At 38.4% G+C, this 16244-nt stretch overlaps 1 protein-coding gene across 1 annotated transcript; it reads left to right on the forward strand.

The window, feature by feature from the left end:
- Positions 1 to 1610: 1610 nt before the first annotated feature.
- On the forward strand, positions 1611 to 15419 carry LOC111588493 (ras-related and estrogen-regulated growth inhibitor-like protein). The gene is made up of 5 exons (XM_023298912.3): positions 1611 to 1861; positions 6978 to 7034; positions 7741 to 7814; positions 9638 to 9786; positions 11608 to 15419. The coding sequence occupies exons 1-5, from the start codon at positions 1810 to 1812 to the stop codon at positions 11891 to 11893; spliced, it is 618 nt and encodes a 205-aa protein (XP_023154680.1). The 5' UTR covers positions 1611 to 1809; the 3' UTR covers positions 11894 to 15419.
- The last annotated feature ends 825 nt before the right edge of the window (positions 15420 to 16244 follow it).

Here is a 16244-nt window from a genome sequence, read left to right on the forward strand (position 1 = left end):
TTATTTTTCTGGCTGGCGTTAGTGTCTGTGAAATCGATGCTACTGCAGGATGATTTATTGGCTGAAAGCGTCACATTTTGTGTGGAGGCTGAAGCTGAAGGAGATGGATTGCTTGTCTGAATCGATTCCATTTGATGTCAAAAGTATGACTGATGCAGTAATCAGTTTCTTTTATTGCTGGTCTTCTGATGGTTTTGCTTTTACGCTACACTCAAACCCTCAGCTTTACTACATTGCTTCAGTGTGGTGAGCTGTGACAGTATGGTTGATAAAGTATGTAACCAGAGTCATCTAATTCTTTCCCATCACATCCCTGCATACTCTGCCTTGAAGCCAAATTTTTATTAACACTGGACTCAGCGAAAAGTTGCCAGATCAAACAATAAGATTAAAATAACTGCAGTACATTTGAGGAAAAGAAAGATGCAGTATTTTTTTTATAAGGCCACAATATGGAAGCCCATTTTTGCCTGAATAAACAAAGGATGAAAAGTGATTAAAAAAAAACAACTTTTGACTGTTTTACGATTTAACCAAGAAGACGATCTTTCACTGAAAACTGAAAAACATTTTCTTGTCCTGTTGTTTTTTTTTAAAAAGTGTTTTTCAGATGGGACTGTTATTCTCTCAAAACATTTAGGTTTTCAAAACATTTTCATATACGAAAGTAATTTGTATGACAGATTTTAACCCTTGACGCCTATTGTCGCGAATTCACATCATACCACTTTCATTCAGACTATAGCCGAGACAGCGTGTCCATTCCCCTAATGCTGGTTTGTGCTTATTCAATATGTACCTCGGAACCTTTTGCAAGCACTGGTTTCTTGTAGGACCGGTCAGAGTGGGACCTAATTATTATTATATATCTGTTATTATTATTATATATCTGTTCTATGTGTAATAGACAAATTAACAATATCCACTTATTTTAGCATCAACTGGAAAGCAAAAACAGACAAAAAATGTCTTTTAATTAACTGTAAATAAATTCAGGCATCAAGGGGTTAAATTTGTGGAAAGCGGTAAGTGATGAGATAATTTTAACTTTTTATTATCATAGTTTGTTCAGTAGTCAGTAGTGAAATATATTGTGCATTTTGCTATTAAATGTTAAATCTGTTTAGATTTTCTTGTAGTATTGGTTCATTTGGCTTGCACAATTTTGACTTTGTCATTTAGATTTACAGTTTGTGTTACTGTTTAGACTGTGTACAACAATTATAATCACAGACTTAAAAAGTGTTAATAATGCTTTAGCTGCTACATGTGGAAATGTTTATTGCATGAATAGCAGAACAGATCAAATAAGATTTCAGCTGACATTTTGATTATGTGGTCTTTATTAAAACATTGTGAATTGTAATTTCCAACTTTCATCATTCTTTCTGTGCCTGGCAGGAAGAGGCTTCCATATTTTCACCCTTTGAAGAAAAACACAAATGTCCATAGATGGCAGCAAGACTACAGTTACAGTGTTAAGAGTAAAACCGGCACAATAGGCTTAGTCAGTCCTGACCTTTGAGTGACCTCTGTGTAGGAGGGAGCAGAGCCAGAAAGGAGATATATAGGAGCAGGAGAGCAAAGAAAGAGGGAGAACACATAGACTGAGGGGAGAAGAGAGAGAGGAGAGGTGTGAGAGAGCGAAAGAGCTGCTGGCACTCAGACAGAGAGGAGAGGTGGGCGCTTGTTTTCCCCCTGTACTTCCATCCTGCCTCGACTACAAGGAGTATTTAGTGTGCCGACGCTAACCCAGATAGCAGACGCAACACAGCTCAGAGCCAGCTGAGGACCTGACAGAACACAGGCATGAACGACATCAAGCTGGCCTTGCTGGGGAGCCAGGGGGCTGGAAAATCAGGTGAGTGGCTGCAAGTGGTCTTGATTTCACACAGAAAATAAACTGGAACTATATTTATTTGAGTAAAAATATCCTAAACCACTATTATATTAGTCTGATTTGATAAATTAGTTTAAAACAAACATCTGACAGTGTTTTCTAACTGTAGTGGGTTACAAGAGAAAACAGACTCATCACATTGCAGTTGAGTTGCTTGTTTTTCCATCCAGATGTTAAAATAAGTTGCTTTAATTGAAAGTCAAATGTCGCTTCAGTGTTTCACTGCTCAAAGCCTCGTTCTAATGTATCAGTTTGTTATGCTATTTTCTTTACCGACACTGCACTGATGTTTTCCTTGTTTAGCTGATAAATCAGTTGATGAACACACACAGCACAGCATAGTGACAACTGTCAATTACAAGTTTAAGGTGATGTTAATTTAACAGTGATATAAGCCAGAAAAAGTTGCACATCATCTCACTGGAGAATCTGGAATCAGAAACTGTTCTCCATTATAAAAAACAGTTGCTGATTAATGATCTACCAAGCAATTTATTATTAAACTGACTAATGATACCAGCTGATTGAGTTAATGTGTTCAGCTACGACTCAAATGAGTTTCATTAGATTAAAGATCTTTGTTTGGATGTAATAACACACTCGCTCGGGAGCGCGGATAAAAATATCTAAAATGTGATTACCTGCAGTGGGACCTGTGTTTGACTTTGATGTTTTTCTACATAATTTCAGAAACTTTATCAGAGTTCAGAGTGAACCACAGATTGTGATGTAACGCATCAGAAAAATGATTACAAATGTACCTTTAACAGCACTGAGGTTGCTGGACGACAGGACAAAAACTGTACAAAATAGCATAACTCAACATCTGAAAGTATTAATATATATATTATTTCTGGAAATATTTAAAGCAATTTTTCCAGTCAAAAACATGTTGCTGCTGTTCATAATCTGAACAATATTTAGAATATACTAGAAGTTTCTGCTCTGATTAACCACCGACTGAATTTCTCCTTTTTTCTTCTATTATTCTCGCACCTTAAAGCTGTGATTTATGGATATATTTCTGGATTAAAATGGCAAGTGCTTGTATTTGAAAGTCTGAAACTTTAAACCAAAGAGGGTCAAAATTATGCTGTTGTTTAGAGTTTTTGCTAACTAACTTGCTAACTGGCTCCTTTTAATTGCTAGCTTACTATCAGCACAACAGTTGATCCTTGACCTTTTGAACAATAAAAGAAAAAGAAAAACATTTCCACAATACTAAACCACATTTCATCACTAAGTAGATTATTTTTGCTTTTTTACGTTTTTGCTTTTTTACGTCAACATTTTTGTAAACTTAGTTGGCAAACAAACGTTGAGGGTGCGCTAGGCTAACAAACAGCTAATGCTGCATTCATGCCATATGATTCAAACTGTAACTCTGAACAGCTGAGGAGAAAAAACTGACTGTAATCAGGAGTCATATGTTAGGACTTTATAACACTGACAAAAGCTCTTACTTGCTGACTAACCAACTGCAGACATGTCAACAAATTTGCCATAATGGCTGCAAATCTACCACCACTGGCATTTACATCAAATTAAAATCTACTATTTATGAGTTCAGTCAATTCACCTAATTTCATGGAAGCCAGTTGTTTATTTTTTAATGATTTCAGTTGGTAATTTGGCAATTTACTCTATTTATATACATGACTAAAACAGCATTACCAGATTGGAATAATGTTTGTACATTCCTAAATTTAGAGCAAAGATGTTGTCCATGTTCTTCCCGTTGTGCCAACATTGTGTAATTGCAGCATAAACTACATGTTTTCAAGCAGTAACAAAACTTTGGCTTTTTTACACTGGATTTTGTTTTTGTATTACATAACCAAACAAAAAAAACACCAAATGGATCATTGGCCCCATTCACTGAGGTTTAACTGAATTAATGAGATTATTCCTGCCTCGAGAGATTCTCTGTTTTGTTAAATTAAAACATCAGTCACAGAGTTCATTTCAAGGTTGGAAAAGGGAAAACACAATATAAAGTGCTTTCACATCAGCTGGTGAAGCTGACATTCAATTATGGGATAACAGTGGTGTCATCAAGAGGGACCATCACTCTGTCAGCGATATCATTAGAGGCTTTGTCTCATTTGAGAACAGCAAGAGTTTGAACATTTCTTAAATATTGTGGAAACCTGGATGAGCCATAATAAAGCAATCAAGGTACAGCAGTATTTGTCTTTTGTATAGTATTCAAGCATAATATAGAATAATAAAGTGGAGAAATGCAGAGTGCATTTGTATAATAGGACAGAGTTCATACTGTACATCAGGCAAAGTATTAAACACAATATAAATTATTGTAGCACTAGTTCTTTAAACATTATAGTCTCAGCTTTTAAATGAAAATATAAACATACCCATGCCAAAATTGAAGTAACAAGAAAACAGAGCACCTGAGGCCCAACAGAGAGCTACAGAAACTGATACCGTTACATGTTTACTTAAAGTTCCTGTTACGGCGGGTGCAGAGGCCCAAGAGTAGGGAAATGAGACAGCAGACAAGTGACTTAAATGAAACAAGATTTATTTGCACAAAGGCAAAACCAAAAACTACAATTGGAACTCTAAACCAGAAACAGAAGTCACTTATAATACGCAGTTGGCGTAACAAAACAATACTTCTTGGAGGAGGGCGTAAACACTATACACAGAACAGTAACCCACGTTTAATTCCTCCAAGCAGGTAAACTACAAAACAAAACTACTACTCTCCACACAAAGTACCCAAACTCTATCCCAGAATCCCACTACACTAGCAGGAACGCCAATTAAACAAAACAACAATGCTCTATTGTCTGATGCTGCTTGGAACGAGAACCTTACTGAACAGTCTCTCTCTCTCTCTCTGGTATGGGGTAAGAACCCAGGATTCCTGTCCAAGCTGTGGCAGCAGCCAGAGTCCTCCTTAGCTTAGCAAGACTTCTTGGAGAAAGCCCCGGTCCTTGTAGCATCTGGAAACCTCTGCCAGGTGGCTTTCCAACCAGAAGAGACGGTAACAGAAACAGGCAGGAGTCAATACTGCACAGAGAGAACAGGGTTAGACGCAGAGCTGGGGAATGCAGTGGCTCAGACAGATCTGACAGCAACACTAACTGTGAGTTAGGGGACGGTCCAGCACCAACTGACGAGACGAGGCGCTCTTTATAGTGAGCCCAGCCAGCCTGATGAGCAACTCCCACCTGCACCCGATCAGCTGATTGGAAATCAGCCACACCTGCTGCCCACCACTGCCACGCACCTAGAGAGAGAGAGAAACAACAGGCCAGAGGAGGAGAGAGCACTGCCACTTAATCACAGCCTCTGGCTGTGACAGTGACAGTTCCAACGTGTCCAGAAGTGATGGCAAACTGCACCACAGTTATTCTGTTTATATGAAGATGTCGTGCCAAAGAAAATTATACCACCCTAATTGCAATTTTATTTACTTTGGCAAAAATATTAGCAATAAATTTACAAAAGGTTGTATTCACCTTTTTGTATTCATTTAGATCAAGTAGGTTTTACCCCAAAGCAGGTTTTATCCAACAAAATAAGAGGGCTTCTGCAAAATATGCATATCTGCAGCTCTCTCCAGCATCCAGTGGGAGCACTTCTGACCACGTAGAGAGGCCATACCTATTTTATATTCTTTCCAGATACGGTTTTGGTCCAAGGTGCTTACAATGGATTAGAGCACTGTACCATGAACCTGTTTCATCATTTTAAAGCAACGGCCTAATCCCAGCTCCTTTCCAGCTTTGGCGCTCCACAAGACAAGGCTGTCCCTTGTCTCCATTACTGTTTATCTTAGCTTTAGAGCCACTAGCTGGCACAAATCCAGAGAGACGGGGATAATACAGGTGTTTTGATTTGTGGTCACAGTATCAAACTAAATATGGATACGGACGATATTTTTTTGACTTTGTCCAATCCATTGCCTTCCTTACTGAAAATCTTAAAAATAGTTTTTGACCTGCTGCTCTAGTGGATATAACTAGATCATTTTTTTTTACTGGCTTTGCTGTGCTGTAATGACAGATGATCCTCTTAGCTTCCCTGTGTAACTATGATGTGAAAAAGTGCTGTGTTTTTAGTAGACAGAGGATTTGCCTGCTTTATTTTTTAGAATACTTTCAGTGGTTTATGTGTCCATACCTTAAATGTGCTATGTCAGACACATTCCTGACTGTGTTTTTAAACTGTAGTAAAAAATGCTGTTGAGGCAGAAGACGGGGGAGTTATTGGACCCTTGTTGCTGCTCAGGGCTTTGTTGCATATATCAGTATTCAGTCTCCATGGTGGTGGTTAAGACTAACTGGCTCTGTACTGTATTCAGGCTTCATAAAACAATGGGACGTCTCCATTCTCGCTGCCCGGCAGCAAAGCGGAGCTGTTACTGTGGAGATGCTGTAGCCTCTGGAGGCTGTATGTGCATGCCTGTGTCAATTTAATATGTTTCTTTACTCTTTGCTGCTCTGCTTGTTGCTTTCAGTGCATGTCCTGTTATTTTGCTCTCTGAATGTATCAGTCTCAGCGTAAAGATGGCCCCATAAGAATTCCTATTGCGCTCAAGTCCAGTGTGTGGAATGTCCCAGGCCTTTATCTAGAACGCATGCATGACTAACTTGCTGCACGTAACCATATTTGTGTGTCCCCATAGCCTAACCATAACCTCTTAGGACCCCTCTGGAGGCCCACCATTAGCAACGAGCTTCCAGAGTTCAGCACTTGAAATTTTAGCCTTTAATTGAAACTGATTGTCTGTGGGACCAAAACTGGAACAGTCAGTCAGTTTTATGTGTAGCTTGCAGTTTAGAGGCAAAGCAGAGGGGGAAATATCACCATTCAGCTTGCCAAATATGCACACGGACCTTCCAGCAAAGCCATGCAGCCTCTTTCATGTGAGGCTACAGTTTCACCGCTCCAGTCCCAGAGACTGTTGGCACTGTGCTGCGCCTGCAGGGGTGATGGAGGCTCCCCCGCCAACCCACCACCCCCCACTGCTGCCACCTGTGACGGATGAGAGTGTAATGGTGCCATGATTCATTTTGTTGTTTTTCATTTCATCTGTTTCCTCCAGCTGTCCTTGTGCGGTTCCTGACCAGACGCTTCATCGGTGAATATGCCTCAAACACCAGTAAGTGTTTCCAGATTTGATGAAATGGTACTTTGATGAGGGAATGGTTTTGGTTCTGGGGAAGAGAGTTTATCTCCAGACACCATGGATGTTGACGTTCAGTCACCTAAAGTGTAGAATTTTCACCTGAGCATTTCATTACCTCTGTATTATTGTAAACATCATGTTTTACTTTTCCATTCTAGTCTTATGTTAGCTTACTTATTCCATTTTCAGTGTCATTTTGTTTTTTCCTGGGGAGTATCCGGCAAAAGAATTTCCTTTGGGATTAATGTCGTTTTATGTCATGTCATGTCATGTCATGTCATGTCATGTCATGTCATGTCATGTCATGTCATGTCATGTCATGTCATGTCATGTCATGTCATGTCATGTCATGTTATGTGCTTAAATGAATAGTTTATCTTAAAATAGGGTTGTTTGCTGAGAGTACACCATGAATATGATGGCGTCTTGAAGTGGTGTTGCCCCAGTTTTCAGTATCGATGCAAAGCTAAAGCTGATCATCTCCTAATTGTAGTTTCATATTTAATTGACAGATTTATCAAATTGTTTGTATTCAATTAAGTCTATCTCAAAGTTCAAAATGATACAAACTCCAATCACATCATACATGCTACAAACGAAAAAGAAAAATTTGGTGTGGTATTTTGATACCAGTGGAGACTTTGCTATCTATTTCTGATGTTTTGACTCTTCACCATAGACTCCCTGTACCATAAAAGGCTGTCAATCGATGGCAGGCAGCTGAACCTGGAAGTTTTTGACCCCTGCTCTGAGGTACGGCACATTTCAAATGCACCCAGTGAGGCTAATCTGCTGAAACTTGTTTTTAGAGCCATTAACAGAACCATATTAGAAAAACAGAGCTGCAGCATGAGCTGATTTCAGATCTTTGATTTCCTCCTACATTTCATCAGGTGGTCTGGAAATCTACTTGTAGTTTTTTTTTGGTCTGTACTTAATGCACGGATGGTCCCGAGAAGGAATAAATTAAGCTACTGAGAATCTGATGAGAATAATGTCTTTTCAAGAGAATGCTCTCAAAATACAGATTTAGAAAGTAATTTTTATAGTGCAGCATTGTTCTGTTTGACTAATAATTGTCCTCAGTAAAAAGCAAGAGCCAAAATTCATCTCACATTTTTCTATAACCGTCAATATCAAACGTTTGCAGAAGGGTTTCACTTAACAACAGACAAACACTGGTTAGTTTTCAGGCTGCTGATGAAGCTGAAGAACATACCTGTGACCTTGAGTGAGCTGTGATCATATATTTACTTCGGGCCGGCACGTGTGTGATCCGTACAGCACTTAAATTTGGGAATCCAAAGGATTTATCAGTGTATCCTGAGGCAATGTGTGCCAGAGGCTGTCTCTTTGAAGAAAAGAGCCATATAACCTACTTACTTCTCCGTCAACAAGCCTAAAGACCTGAGAGGCCTTTTACTACAGACTTAGTATTTTATTGGAATACCCCTAGGCTCAGCCGAACAAGAAGCACTCATTGTCTTTGTCAGTTTGACTTACTGTAACGTCGCCTTCTCATAAGGAACAGAGTCAATATCCTGCCCTTCTGACCTCGTCTACATAAAGAAACTATGGAGTCAATAAAGAGAAAAGGTTTTACAGTACTTGGAAATGTCCCAGGGCCTCACGTCCCTCTTCTGTTTTGTCTCCTCAAGGTCACAAAAACTTGTACCGTGCCTTATTCTTGCTCTGCACGTGTTACAAGTATCAAAATTCCACTTTGAAATGCCTTCGACTCTCCAGTTATGAAACCTCAAAGCACGGCCATGACCAAAAAGATTCTATATCTTTTCCTCTCCATAAATTTTAGCAGTTTACCACAGATGTGATGATGTCTTTGTCAAATAATCATTCATTTCTCAAGGTTTGTTTGTAGTTGGAATTATCCAAGAAACTGTAGACTTCATGTCTGGGTTATGCAGGTCTGTGAGCCAATGTTATCATACCTCTGGCACAAAAGTATACAGCAAAACTCCTTTTCTGTCAAAACAGAAAAACTCTAAGTGAAATAAAAATACAAGATGTCTGTAATTTTTTAACATTAGGCATCTCTACAAAATGTTCTAAAACTAAGCATGCAAATGTAAGATCAATAAGTAAGATCATTACTTATTTTTGTCTGTTACTTGCTGTAACAAAGCCTAAATCACCCTTGGCTTTATATTGCAAGTACATAAACAAAAAACTATGATAACTTTCAAGGGTGGTGAATTCAATTTATAGACACTACACTGAATATAATACCACAAAATTTACTATAATCATGAGTTCGTACTTGATATAGTTTGTTATTCCAAGATTTCCAGTGATTCAAATCAGTTCACGTTATATTTTGCCAGAGGGGCAAATTGAATTGTATTTAATTATGTGAGTGGTGACTGTGGCCAATCATATCAAACTGTCTGTAGCTCACATTTATGTGTTAAAACCTACTAAGAGAAACAGTATAAAGAATACTGGCTTCAAGTATTTCTCTCCTCTTGACTGTAAAAACAAATCAGATGGCACATATACAGTGGAACTGAATTAAATCACAGCGATTCCAAAATAAAAGCAGGTGCTCTTTTTGGCAGAGCTCAGAGGCCAGGTGTATACTGGAGGAGCCGGTGGACTGGGCAGATGGCTTTGTGGTGGTGTACAACATCAGTGACCACACTTCTTTCATCAATGCCAAAAACATCCTGCAGCAGATTCGGGAGGCACGCACGGACAACTGCAAAGGGTCAGAAGCGATATAATGACAATTAATTTGAGATATGGCAAATGAGAGGAGCTTTCAGCCTTTTGTTTAACAGTTTCCAGTAACTTTCTCAAGTTTTGCAAATGACTTAAAGGCTGCGATGGGTGTGCTATGGTACAATAGGAAATATAAACTATGTCAAGAATATACAACTGAAAATTTGTCAGTTTAAAATATCAGTTAAATAAATCTTAGTTGTTAAGTTAAAACTGCAGGAACAAATACTTTGTTTTTTGTATGATTATAATTTTGTCTAATAGACCACTTTAAAATGTTTTCTTTCGCGTCTCCAGATGAATTCTATTCATGTATTTTGCCCATTTTTAACAAGTTAAAAAGTCTCACATGTTCTCAGAATGCATCCATAAATTTTTCAGCTCAAAATACTGCAACGATGGTGTATCATGACTGTACAACTGCTGGCTTTAAGCCTCTTGTAAGTTAGCTGTTTTCAGCCTTAAATACAGTTGAGCTGCTGCTGTCCATGCCCGCTTCAGGAAGAAGACTCTCTATGTCTGTGATTGACAGAGTGCAGTGAAACAGATGACCACATGGTAGACATTAATGAGTGTGTGAGACATTCTGTTTCTTCTAACTTTCTCTATGAGCGATCATTTGACATGGACATATTGCTAAATTCACAGCAAAACAATTGTTTTGAACACTTGCCTCTGAAGTGACTGCTGGTTAACTTGCAATCTCAAAATGTTGTGTTTCAATCAGTAGTTCATACTCCTTTCATATGATACCAACCACAAAACACACAAAAAATTATGTCTAGCTTTAGTGTTACCCTCTAGTTTCTTTAAAAAAAAAAAAAAAAAAATATATAAAATATATATATATATATATATATATATATATATATATATATATATATATATATATATATATATATATATATATATATATGAAAAAATGCAATATAAAATAATATAATATGTATATTGTGGGTGAACTTTTTTTTTGACCCACTATATAACCAGAACATGCTGCAAACACGAAAGGAAAACAAAACCAAACAAAGTTGTTGCCCTACTTTCTTTGAAGCTGAACAGGGATCTTCATGCAGTTTTGAATTTGAGGAATGTTCGTAGTCCTGGCTGGCCCTAACAAACTCGAACTGATAAATGATTCATGATGACGAGTGAGGGATTCACTGCAAACCTACAGGCATCTAGTAAATTTGGTGTGCGGGAAAATGGGCCATCCACATCCATCAAGCTGCCTGGAGATATGCCAAGGCATCCTAATAACATGGAGGGAAGAGATGTGTAGCATAGCAACTGCTAGTACTTTAGAAGAATTGCAGATTTGTCATTTGTGGAAATTATTTGTCAGTAACTCAAGTGCAACAAGCCTAAACATCTGCTTTACACTCAGACGTTTTTAGTGGTTTGTTGATGTAAACCTAATCTGAATCTAAAGAATATTTTAAGGTTAAGATAAGGTATCATACTGGGAAATAAGCAAAAAAAACCCAAAACAAACAAAGAGTAAACTAAAGTGAAGTAAACTAAATACACAGGTAAAAAGAGATTACAAAACAGAATACAGTTTTAGTGTATTTTTTGTATCTGTTTGTCAAAATTAAATTTAGAGTATTTAAAATCTTTAGAGCTATTAAATAAAGGCCTGTGAGTCTGACTAGTCTTTCTCCAGGCCAACATTGCTTTGAACGTGCGGCAGAATTTATAATAAAATTAACTGTAAGCAGAGGATAGCTTTGTTTGAACCTGAAGATATTATCAGCTCCACATCCTCTGTATCTCATCAGTCCACACTGGTCCGTCTGTGTTTCAGGGAGGTGGATGTTCCCGTCTGTCTGGTGGGTAACAAGCAGGACCTTTGCCACGTCCGGCAGGTGCGTGAGGACGAGGGCCGCTGCCTGGCTCAGGAGAACCGCTGTCACTTCCAGGAAGTCTCAGCAGCCGAGAGCTACCAGGACATCGCCAACCTCTTCACACAACTCATCCGGCAGGTGATGGAGCACCTGAAGTACAGGGCTGACCGACGGCGCTACAGCGGCTCCAAGTCTATGGCCAAGCTCATCAACAATGTGTTTGGCAAGAGGAGGAAGTCGGTCTGAAGAGCCCAGTGAAGCCAGCAGCTTATCGGTTGGATGGACTGGGATGGTGTTTTTGAAATGGACCCATATTAAAGGGAAAGAGCCAGGATGTTACATGCTGGGTCAGAAAGCTGTTGAGTTTATAGACAGTCGTGTGAATTCTTGTTCACACTGTGAGCAACATGGATGGCTGGTGGAAGGTCGGATGTTGTGTATGTTACGGTAACAAGCTCATTTACATGCAAATATTTGCCTTATATACGACAAGTTTTGTACTTTGGTTGCACTGGTTTTCAACTTGGCTCTGTGTTATAGGACAGCTAAACAGCTAAGACACTTATAGAATGGAAGTAGGTGGTTGTCCTTAAGGCAAAGCAGAGGGGTGTGCTACAATGCAACAAGAATGGGTTAGTGTGGTGTGCACTTTTTAAGTATCATGTTTAAATATAAGAAGCTTAGACTTTCAGAGCTCTGATGTGCATATCTAAATATGTTAACTTATCCAATTAACAGGTTTTTAGTAGCATTCTGCTTCTGCATCATTTGCAGCTCCATTTACAGTAATAAATCCATTATCACAACCTGTTACTCTTAACTGAAGTAGACAGCACAGAGTTGGTCCATTTAAAATCAAATGACACATCAAATGCCTGGTTTTATGGAAACGCCCACAGAGCCTATATGTAGAGAACCAGAATTATTCAAGAAAGATGATAACTACCATCATGATACCAATTATCTCTGCTTTGGGTTTTGGCTTTGCTCAACCAGCTTACACAAAGAAAGCCTGGCTTTGTAAACTTGCTCATAGTACACCCCTCAGGCTGTTCATGACTTAGGCCGGAGTTTCTCGAATATGAAAGCGTAAAAAACACATTTGCTGTGTAGAATTTTGCTTTAATTCAACTCAGTCAGTTCTCCCGATCAACCAATATTCTGGATAATTAGGCCTTAGGATGTCAATGTGAGTCTGTACTTGACCACACATTTTTTTAAAAAATAAGACTAATCAGGCAGAGAAAATGAAAACACTTACGTAGTTGTATCATAGATGTGGAGGGCCTGTTATTAAACAATCAGAAGTTCTCATATATGGTACTTATAGCTGTCTTCAGTCAGATTCAGGAGAACTTTGCATGAATATGCTTTGAAACTATCAAAGTTAGGATCTAGATCAATGGACAGACCAACTACACCAGACTAAAAACAATCCAGTGCCAGCTGTCAATACTTCAAAGGTTGTGAGGCTATTTTCCAAACATAATGTCTGGCCGGTTTATTGCTGTAATCTGGTTTTTAAGAAACTAGGAAGCTTTGATTAGCCGTAATCAACGTATCCTCCATCTTTCACTCATCAGACAGTTCATCTGTTCATCTTGAAGTAATATCAGACCATAGCAACCTGCAAGACTGATTAGCTGTTGATTAGTCAGTGACAGTGAAATGTTCGAGTCTTTCCAACTTTTCTCAAACCAAATATTTATTGAACATTCAGCACCGCAGTCTCTTTTATCAGTGCGCTCACAGCGTGTTACTGTGTTACTGCCAACTCTGCAGCATGCTGAGTGAAAAGATCAACTTAATATATGTAGTCTTGAAGACACCACATTCAGACTCAATGCATCGCTTCATTCTGTTATTAATTCAGTTTACTGCACCATCACATTGTAGCATTCAGGACAGTAACATTCTTCAGTGTTCAAGCAATTTTACTGTTCAGCAGTTCTGCAGTATTTTACATGAGGGAAAAAGACAGTATTGATGCATTTTAACATTACGTGAAGTTTTTGCTAAATATTTTATTGTGATGCTAGTCTTTGGAAGCATATATTTAAGTAAAATTAGTGAACTGTTGATCTAATTTAATTCCCCAGTGCAAAGAACGCAAGTATCATCTGCAACAAAACTGAATATGCGTATGATCAGTATCACCAGAATCCTAAAATGAATGCATTTTTATTTGTTGTTAGCCAAAGCCTAAGAATGATGCAGATTAATTGAAAAACTGTCATGTTTGACCAATTGAAAAGGGAGCAAGCCATTGCTGAGGAAATCTGTTGATATTTCATCTGTATTTTTGTCTGTGACCGGTGTTCCCTGACTTCACCATTTCCTCCAGAAAATGTGGTGCTATGACCCATAGGACAGTCCTGTGACTTCACACAAATCCCACCTGTTGCTAGCTGGTTGCAATAGTGTTGTGTGAATTGGTTTATTGCTCATTTAAAATCATGAATCTGTCAAACACTAGATATTTTCTGTCAGTGCACACACAGAATGGACAGCTAGTAACTGTGAGGAGATATTTTTGGAATCTGACAAAAAGTTGTTGGATTAGAATAGCTTACTTTACCTCTAAACTATAATCAATGGTCCATATTCAAGATTTGAAGTGAGCGCACCCTTCATTGCTGAGATTCCGCTCAGCTTTTTTGATGACAGATTGAATCCTCCTTGCCAGGGATGATAACAGTGTAGCACAAATCTGTGGAAAGATGTTCTGCTAGTCTTCACTTCTTTTTATTCTTTTGATCTACCATTCACTTCTGCTGGATTCAGGTCAGGAAAAATACTTGACCATGTTATAGTTTTTACTTTTTTTGGTTTGTTTTTGTGTATCTACACTTGTTCTTTTCATTTCCCCTTAACTAGCTTTAGGGTTGTTCTACATCTACAACAAGATTTGATGCATAAGTTTATAAAGGTCAAGTCACAGCCTTTAATGAGGTTAAAAGCTCTTTTAAGATTGCTGCTTTTTCTTTGCATTTGTCAAAAAATCCCAAACTTCAATAATCAAAAGGCTGTTATCCCTTTCCATTCCCAAACTTTCATCTTGCAGTTTTGTGCTACTTTGTGAGCAGTGGTTTTCTTCTCAGCTTCTGCCCATAGGGGTGACTTCATGCAATGTTCCTCTTACTGCCTGAGCAGCCACTGAAACACCAGTCATGCGTGGGCCACTAACCACTGCTGCAGCTGTGTGTCACCTTATGTTTAGGACTGATCCTCTTGTAAGATCTGTCTGCTTCAGACAGTCTCCCATTCTAGTATCTCTTTTTACTTGTAACCCCTCAGTGTGTGGGGCCATGTTGCATTAGAAACTATGATATGTATACTCACTTTGTTGCACTGAGTTTGCACTTTGGGGCCTGTGTTTTTAATTGCAATCTGTCTAACCTGTTTGTTTTAATACTGCACAAGATCAAATGCCTGAATCTTTGACTTCAAAATAATCAGTTTAAATCATTAAATACTGTAGCCATATTAAAAAATAGGAAGTTATTTTAAATGTAACCCATGACAACTAAAACATACCACTACCACGTCCCAATTAAGGGCATGAACTCATTCACTTCTATACTGTTTTTCTTCTAAGATCCAGTTATGTCACCATGATGCTGTACAGAGAGAATGTACAACACATCATGAAAAATGTGTTCTCTCTCTCACACACACACACACACACACAGTGTTTTGTCGATGAATGTGCCGTTTGTAAATACTCTAAAAACATTGGTTGTTCCAGAGGAAATTAAAGTTAAACATTGCTTAATAAGCTGGCTGTTTTAGTTCTTCGGAAGGGCTGCTGAATTACTTTAACTTTAATTAGATAACTGTGAGAGGAGGCATTTCTCTAAAGCCCTCAGAAAAGAGGAATTTCCGGTGCATATTTGCTAAAAATAGCAGGTCTGGAGGCAGGAGAAGTGAGAAAAGCAACCTGATTATAATGAGTTTTGGCCTCTAACACAAAGTAATGCTACTTACAGTTTCCACTAGATGGCAGCAAAGATATCCAGATGTGGTCTTTTCCTTCTGAGTGAAATCATTTCCCGCTCATAGGACATGACAAATTATACACTGAAGCAATGCAACAGACATTTCACACAGCAGACATTTTGATTTGCTGTGGAAAGGAAAGCACAGATTTATTGAAAATGGCTGCATTCCTCTGAGGAGAGGTCCTGTATTTGTGGCAGCTGGTTCAATGTCACGGTTTGCTGGGACACTAAATGGAACTGAGCCATCATTAGTTCCACCTGCGAGAAGTGACTCCTGTGAAAAAAGGTGCACTGTTGTAGATACAACAAACAATAAGAAGTAGAAAAAAGTGATAATGTGCTTGAGAGCAAGTCTCAGATTCAGGGAAGTAAAGGAGAAGTAACATGAAATAATTCTGTAACAGTTATAATTTTTTTTGCTGCTTTAATGGCGGCAGTCGCCCAGTAAAGGAGCATTTGCATTTAGAGTAGCATGTTTTATGGAGGGAATTTTTCTCATAATTCATCTCTCAATGGGTGAAACACTTATTCTCAGTATCAAAACAGAATTTTGGGAGATAATTCTGCTCAAGAGGAAAAAGAGCATTCCTTGTGGT

The sequence above is a fragment of the Amphiprion ocellaris genome, chromosome 3 (genome assembly GCF_022539595.1).
Source record: "Amphiprion ocellaris isolate individual 3 ecotype Okinawa chromosome 3, ASM2253959v1, whole genome shotgun sequence".
NCBI lineage: Eukaryota > Metazoa > Chordata > Actinopteri > Pomacentridae > Amphiprion > Amphiprion ocellaris.

What these genes read in the sequence shown, in the direction of transcription:
- LOC111588493 (XM_023298912.3), top strand. Translation starts at nt 1,810, where the DNA reads ATGAACGACATCAAGCTGGCCTTGCTGGGGAGCCAGGGGGCTGGAAAA. An exon ending in TTTTTGACCCCTGCTCTGAG is followed by an intron (nt 7,815 to 9,637) that starts GTACGGCACATT and finishes TCTTTTTGGCAG; the next exon opens with AGCTCAGAGGCCAGGTGTAT. An exon ending in CGCACGGACAACTGCAAAGG is followed by an intron (nt 9,787 to 11,607) that starts GTCAGAAGCGAT and finishes TCTGTGTTTCAG; the next exon opens with GGAGGTGGATGTTCCCGTCT.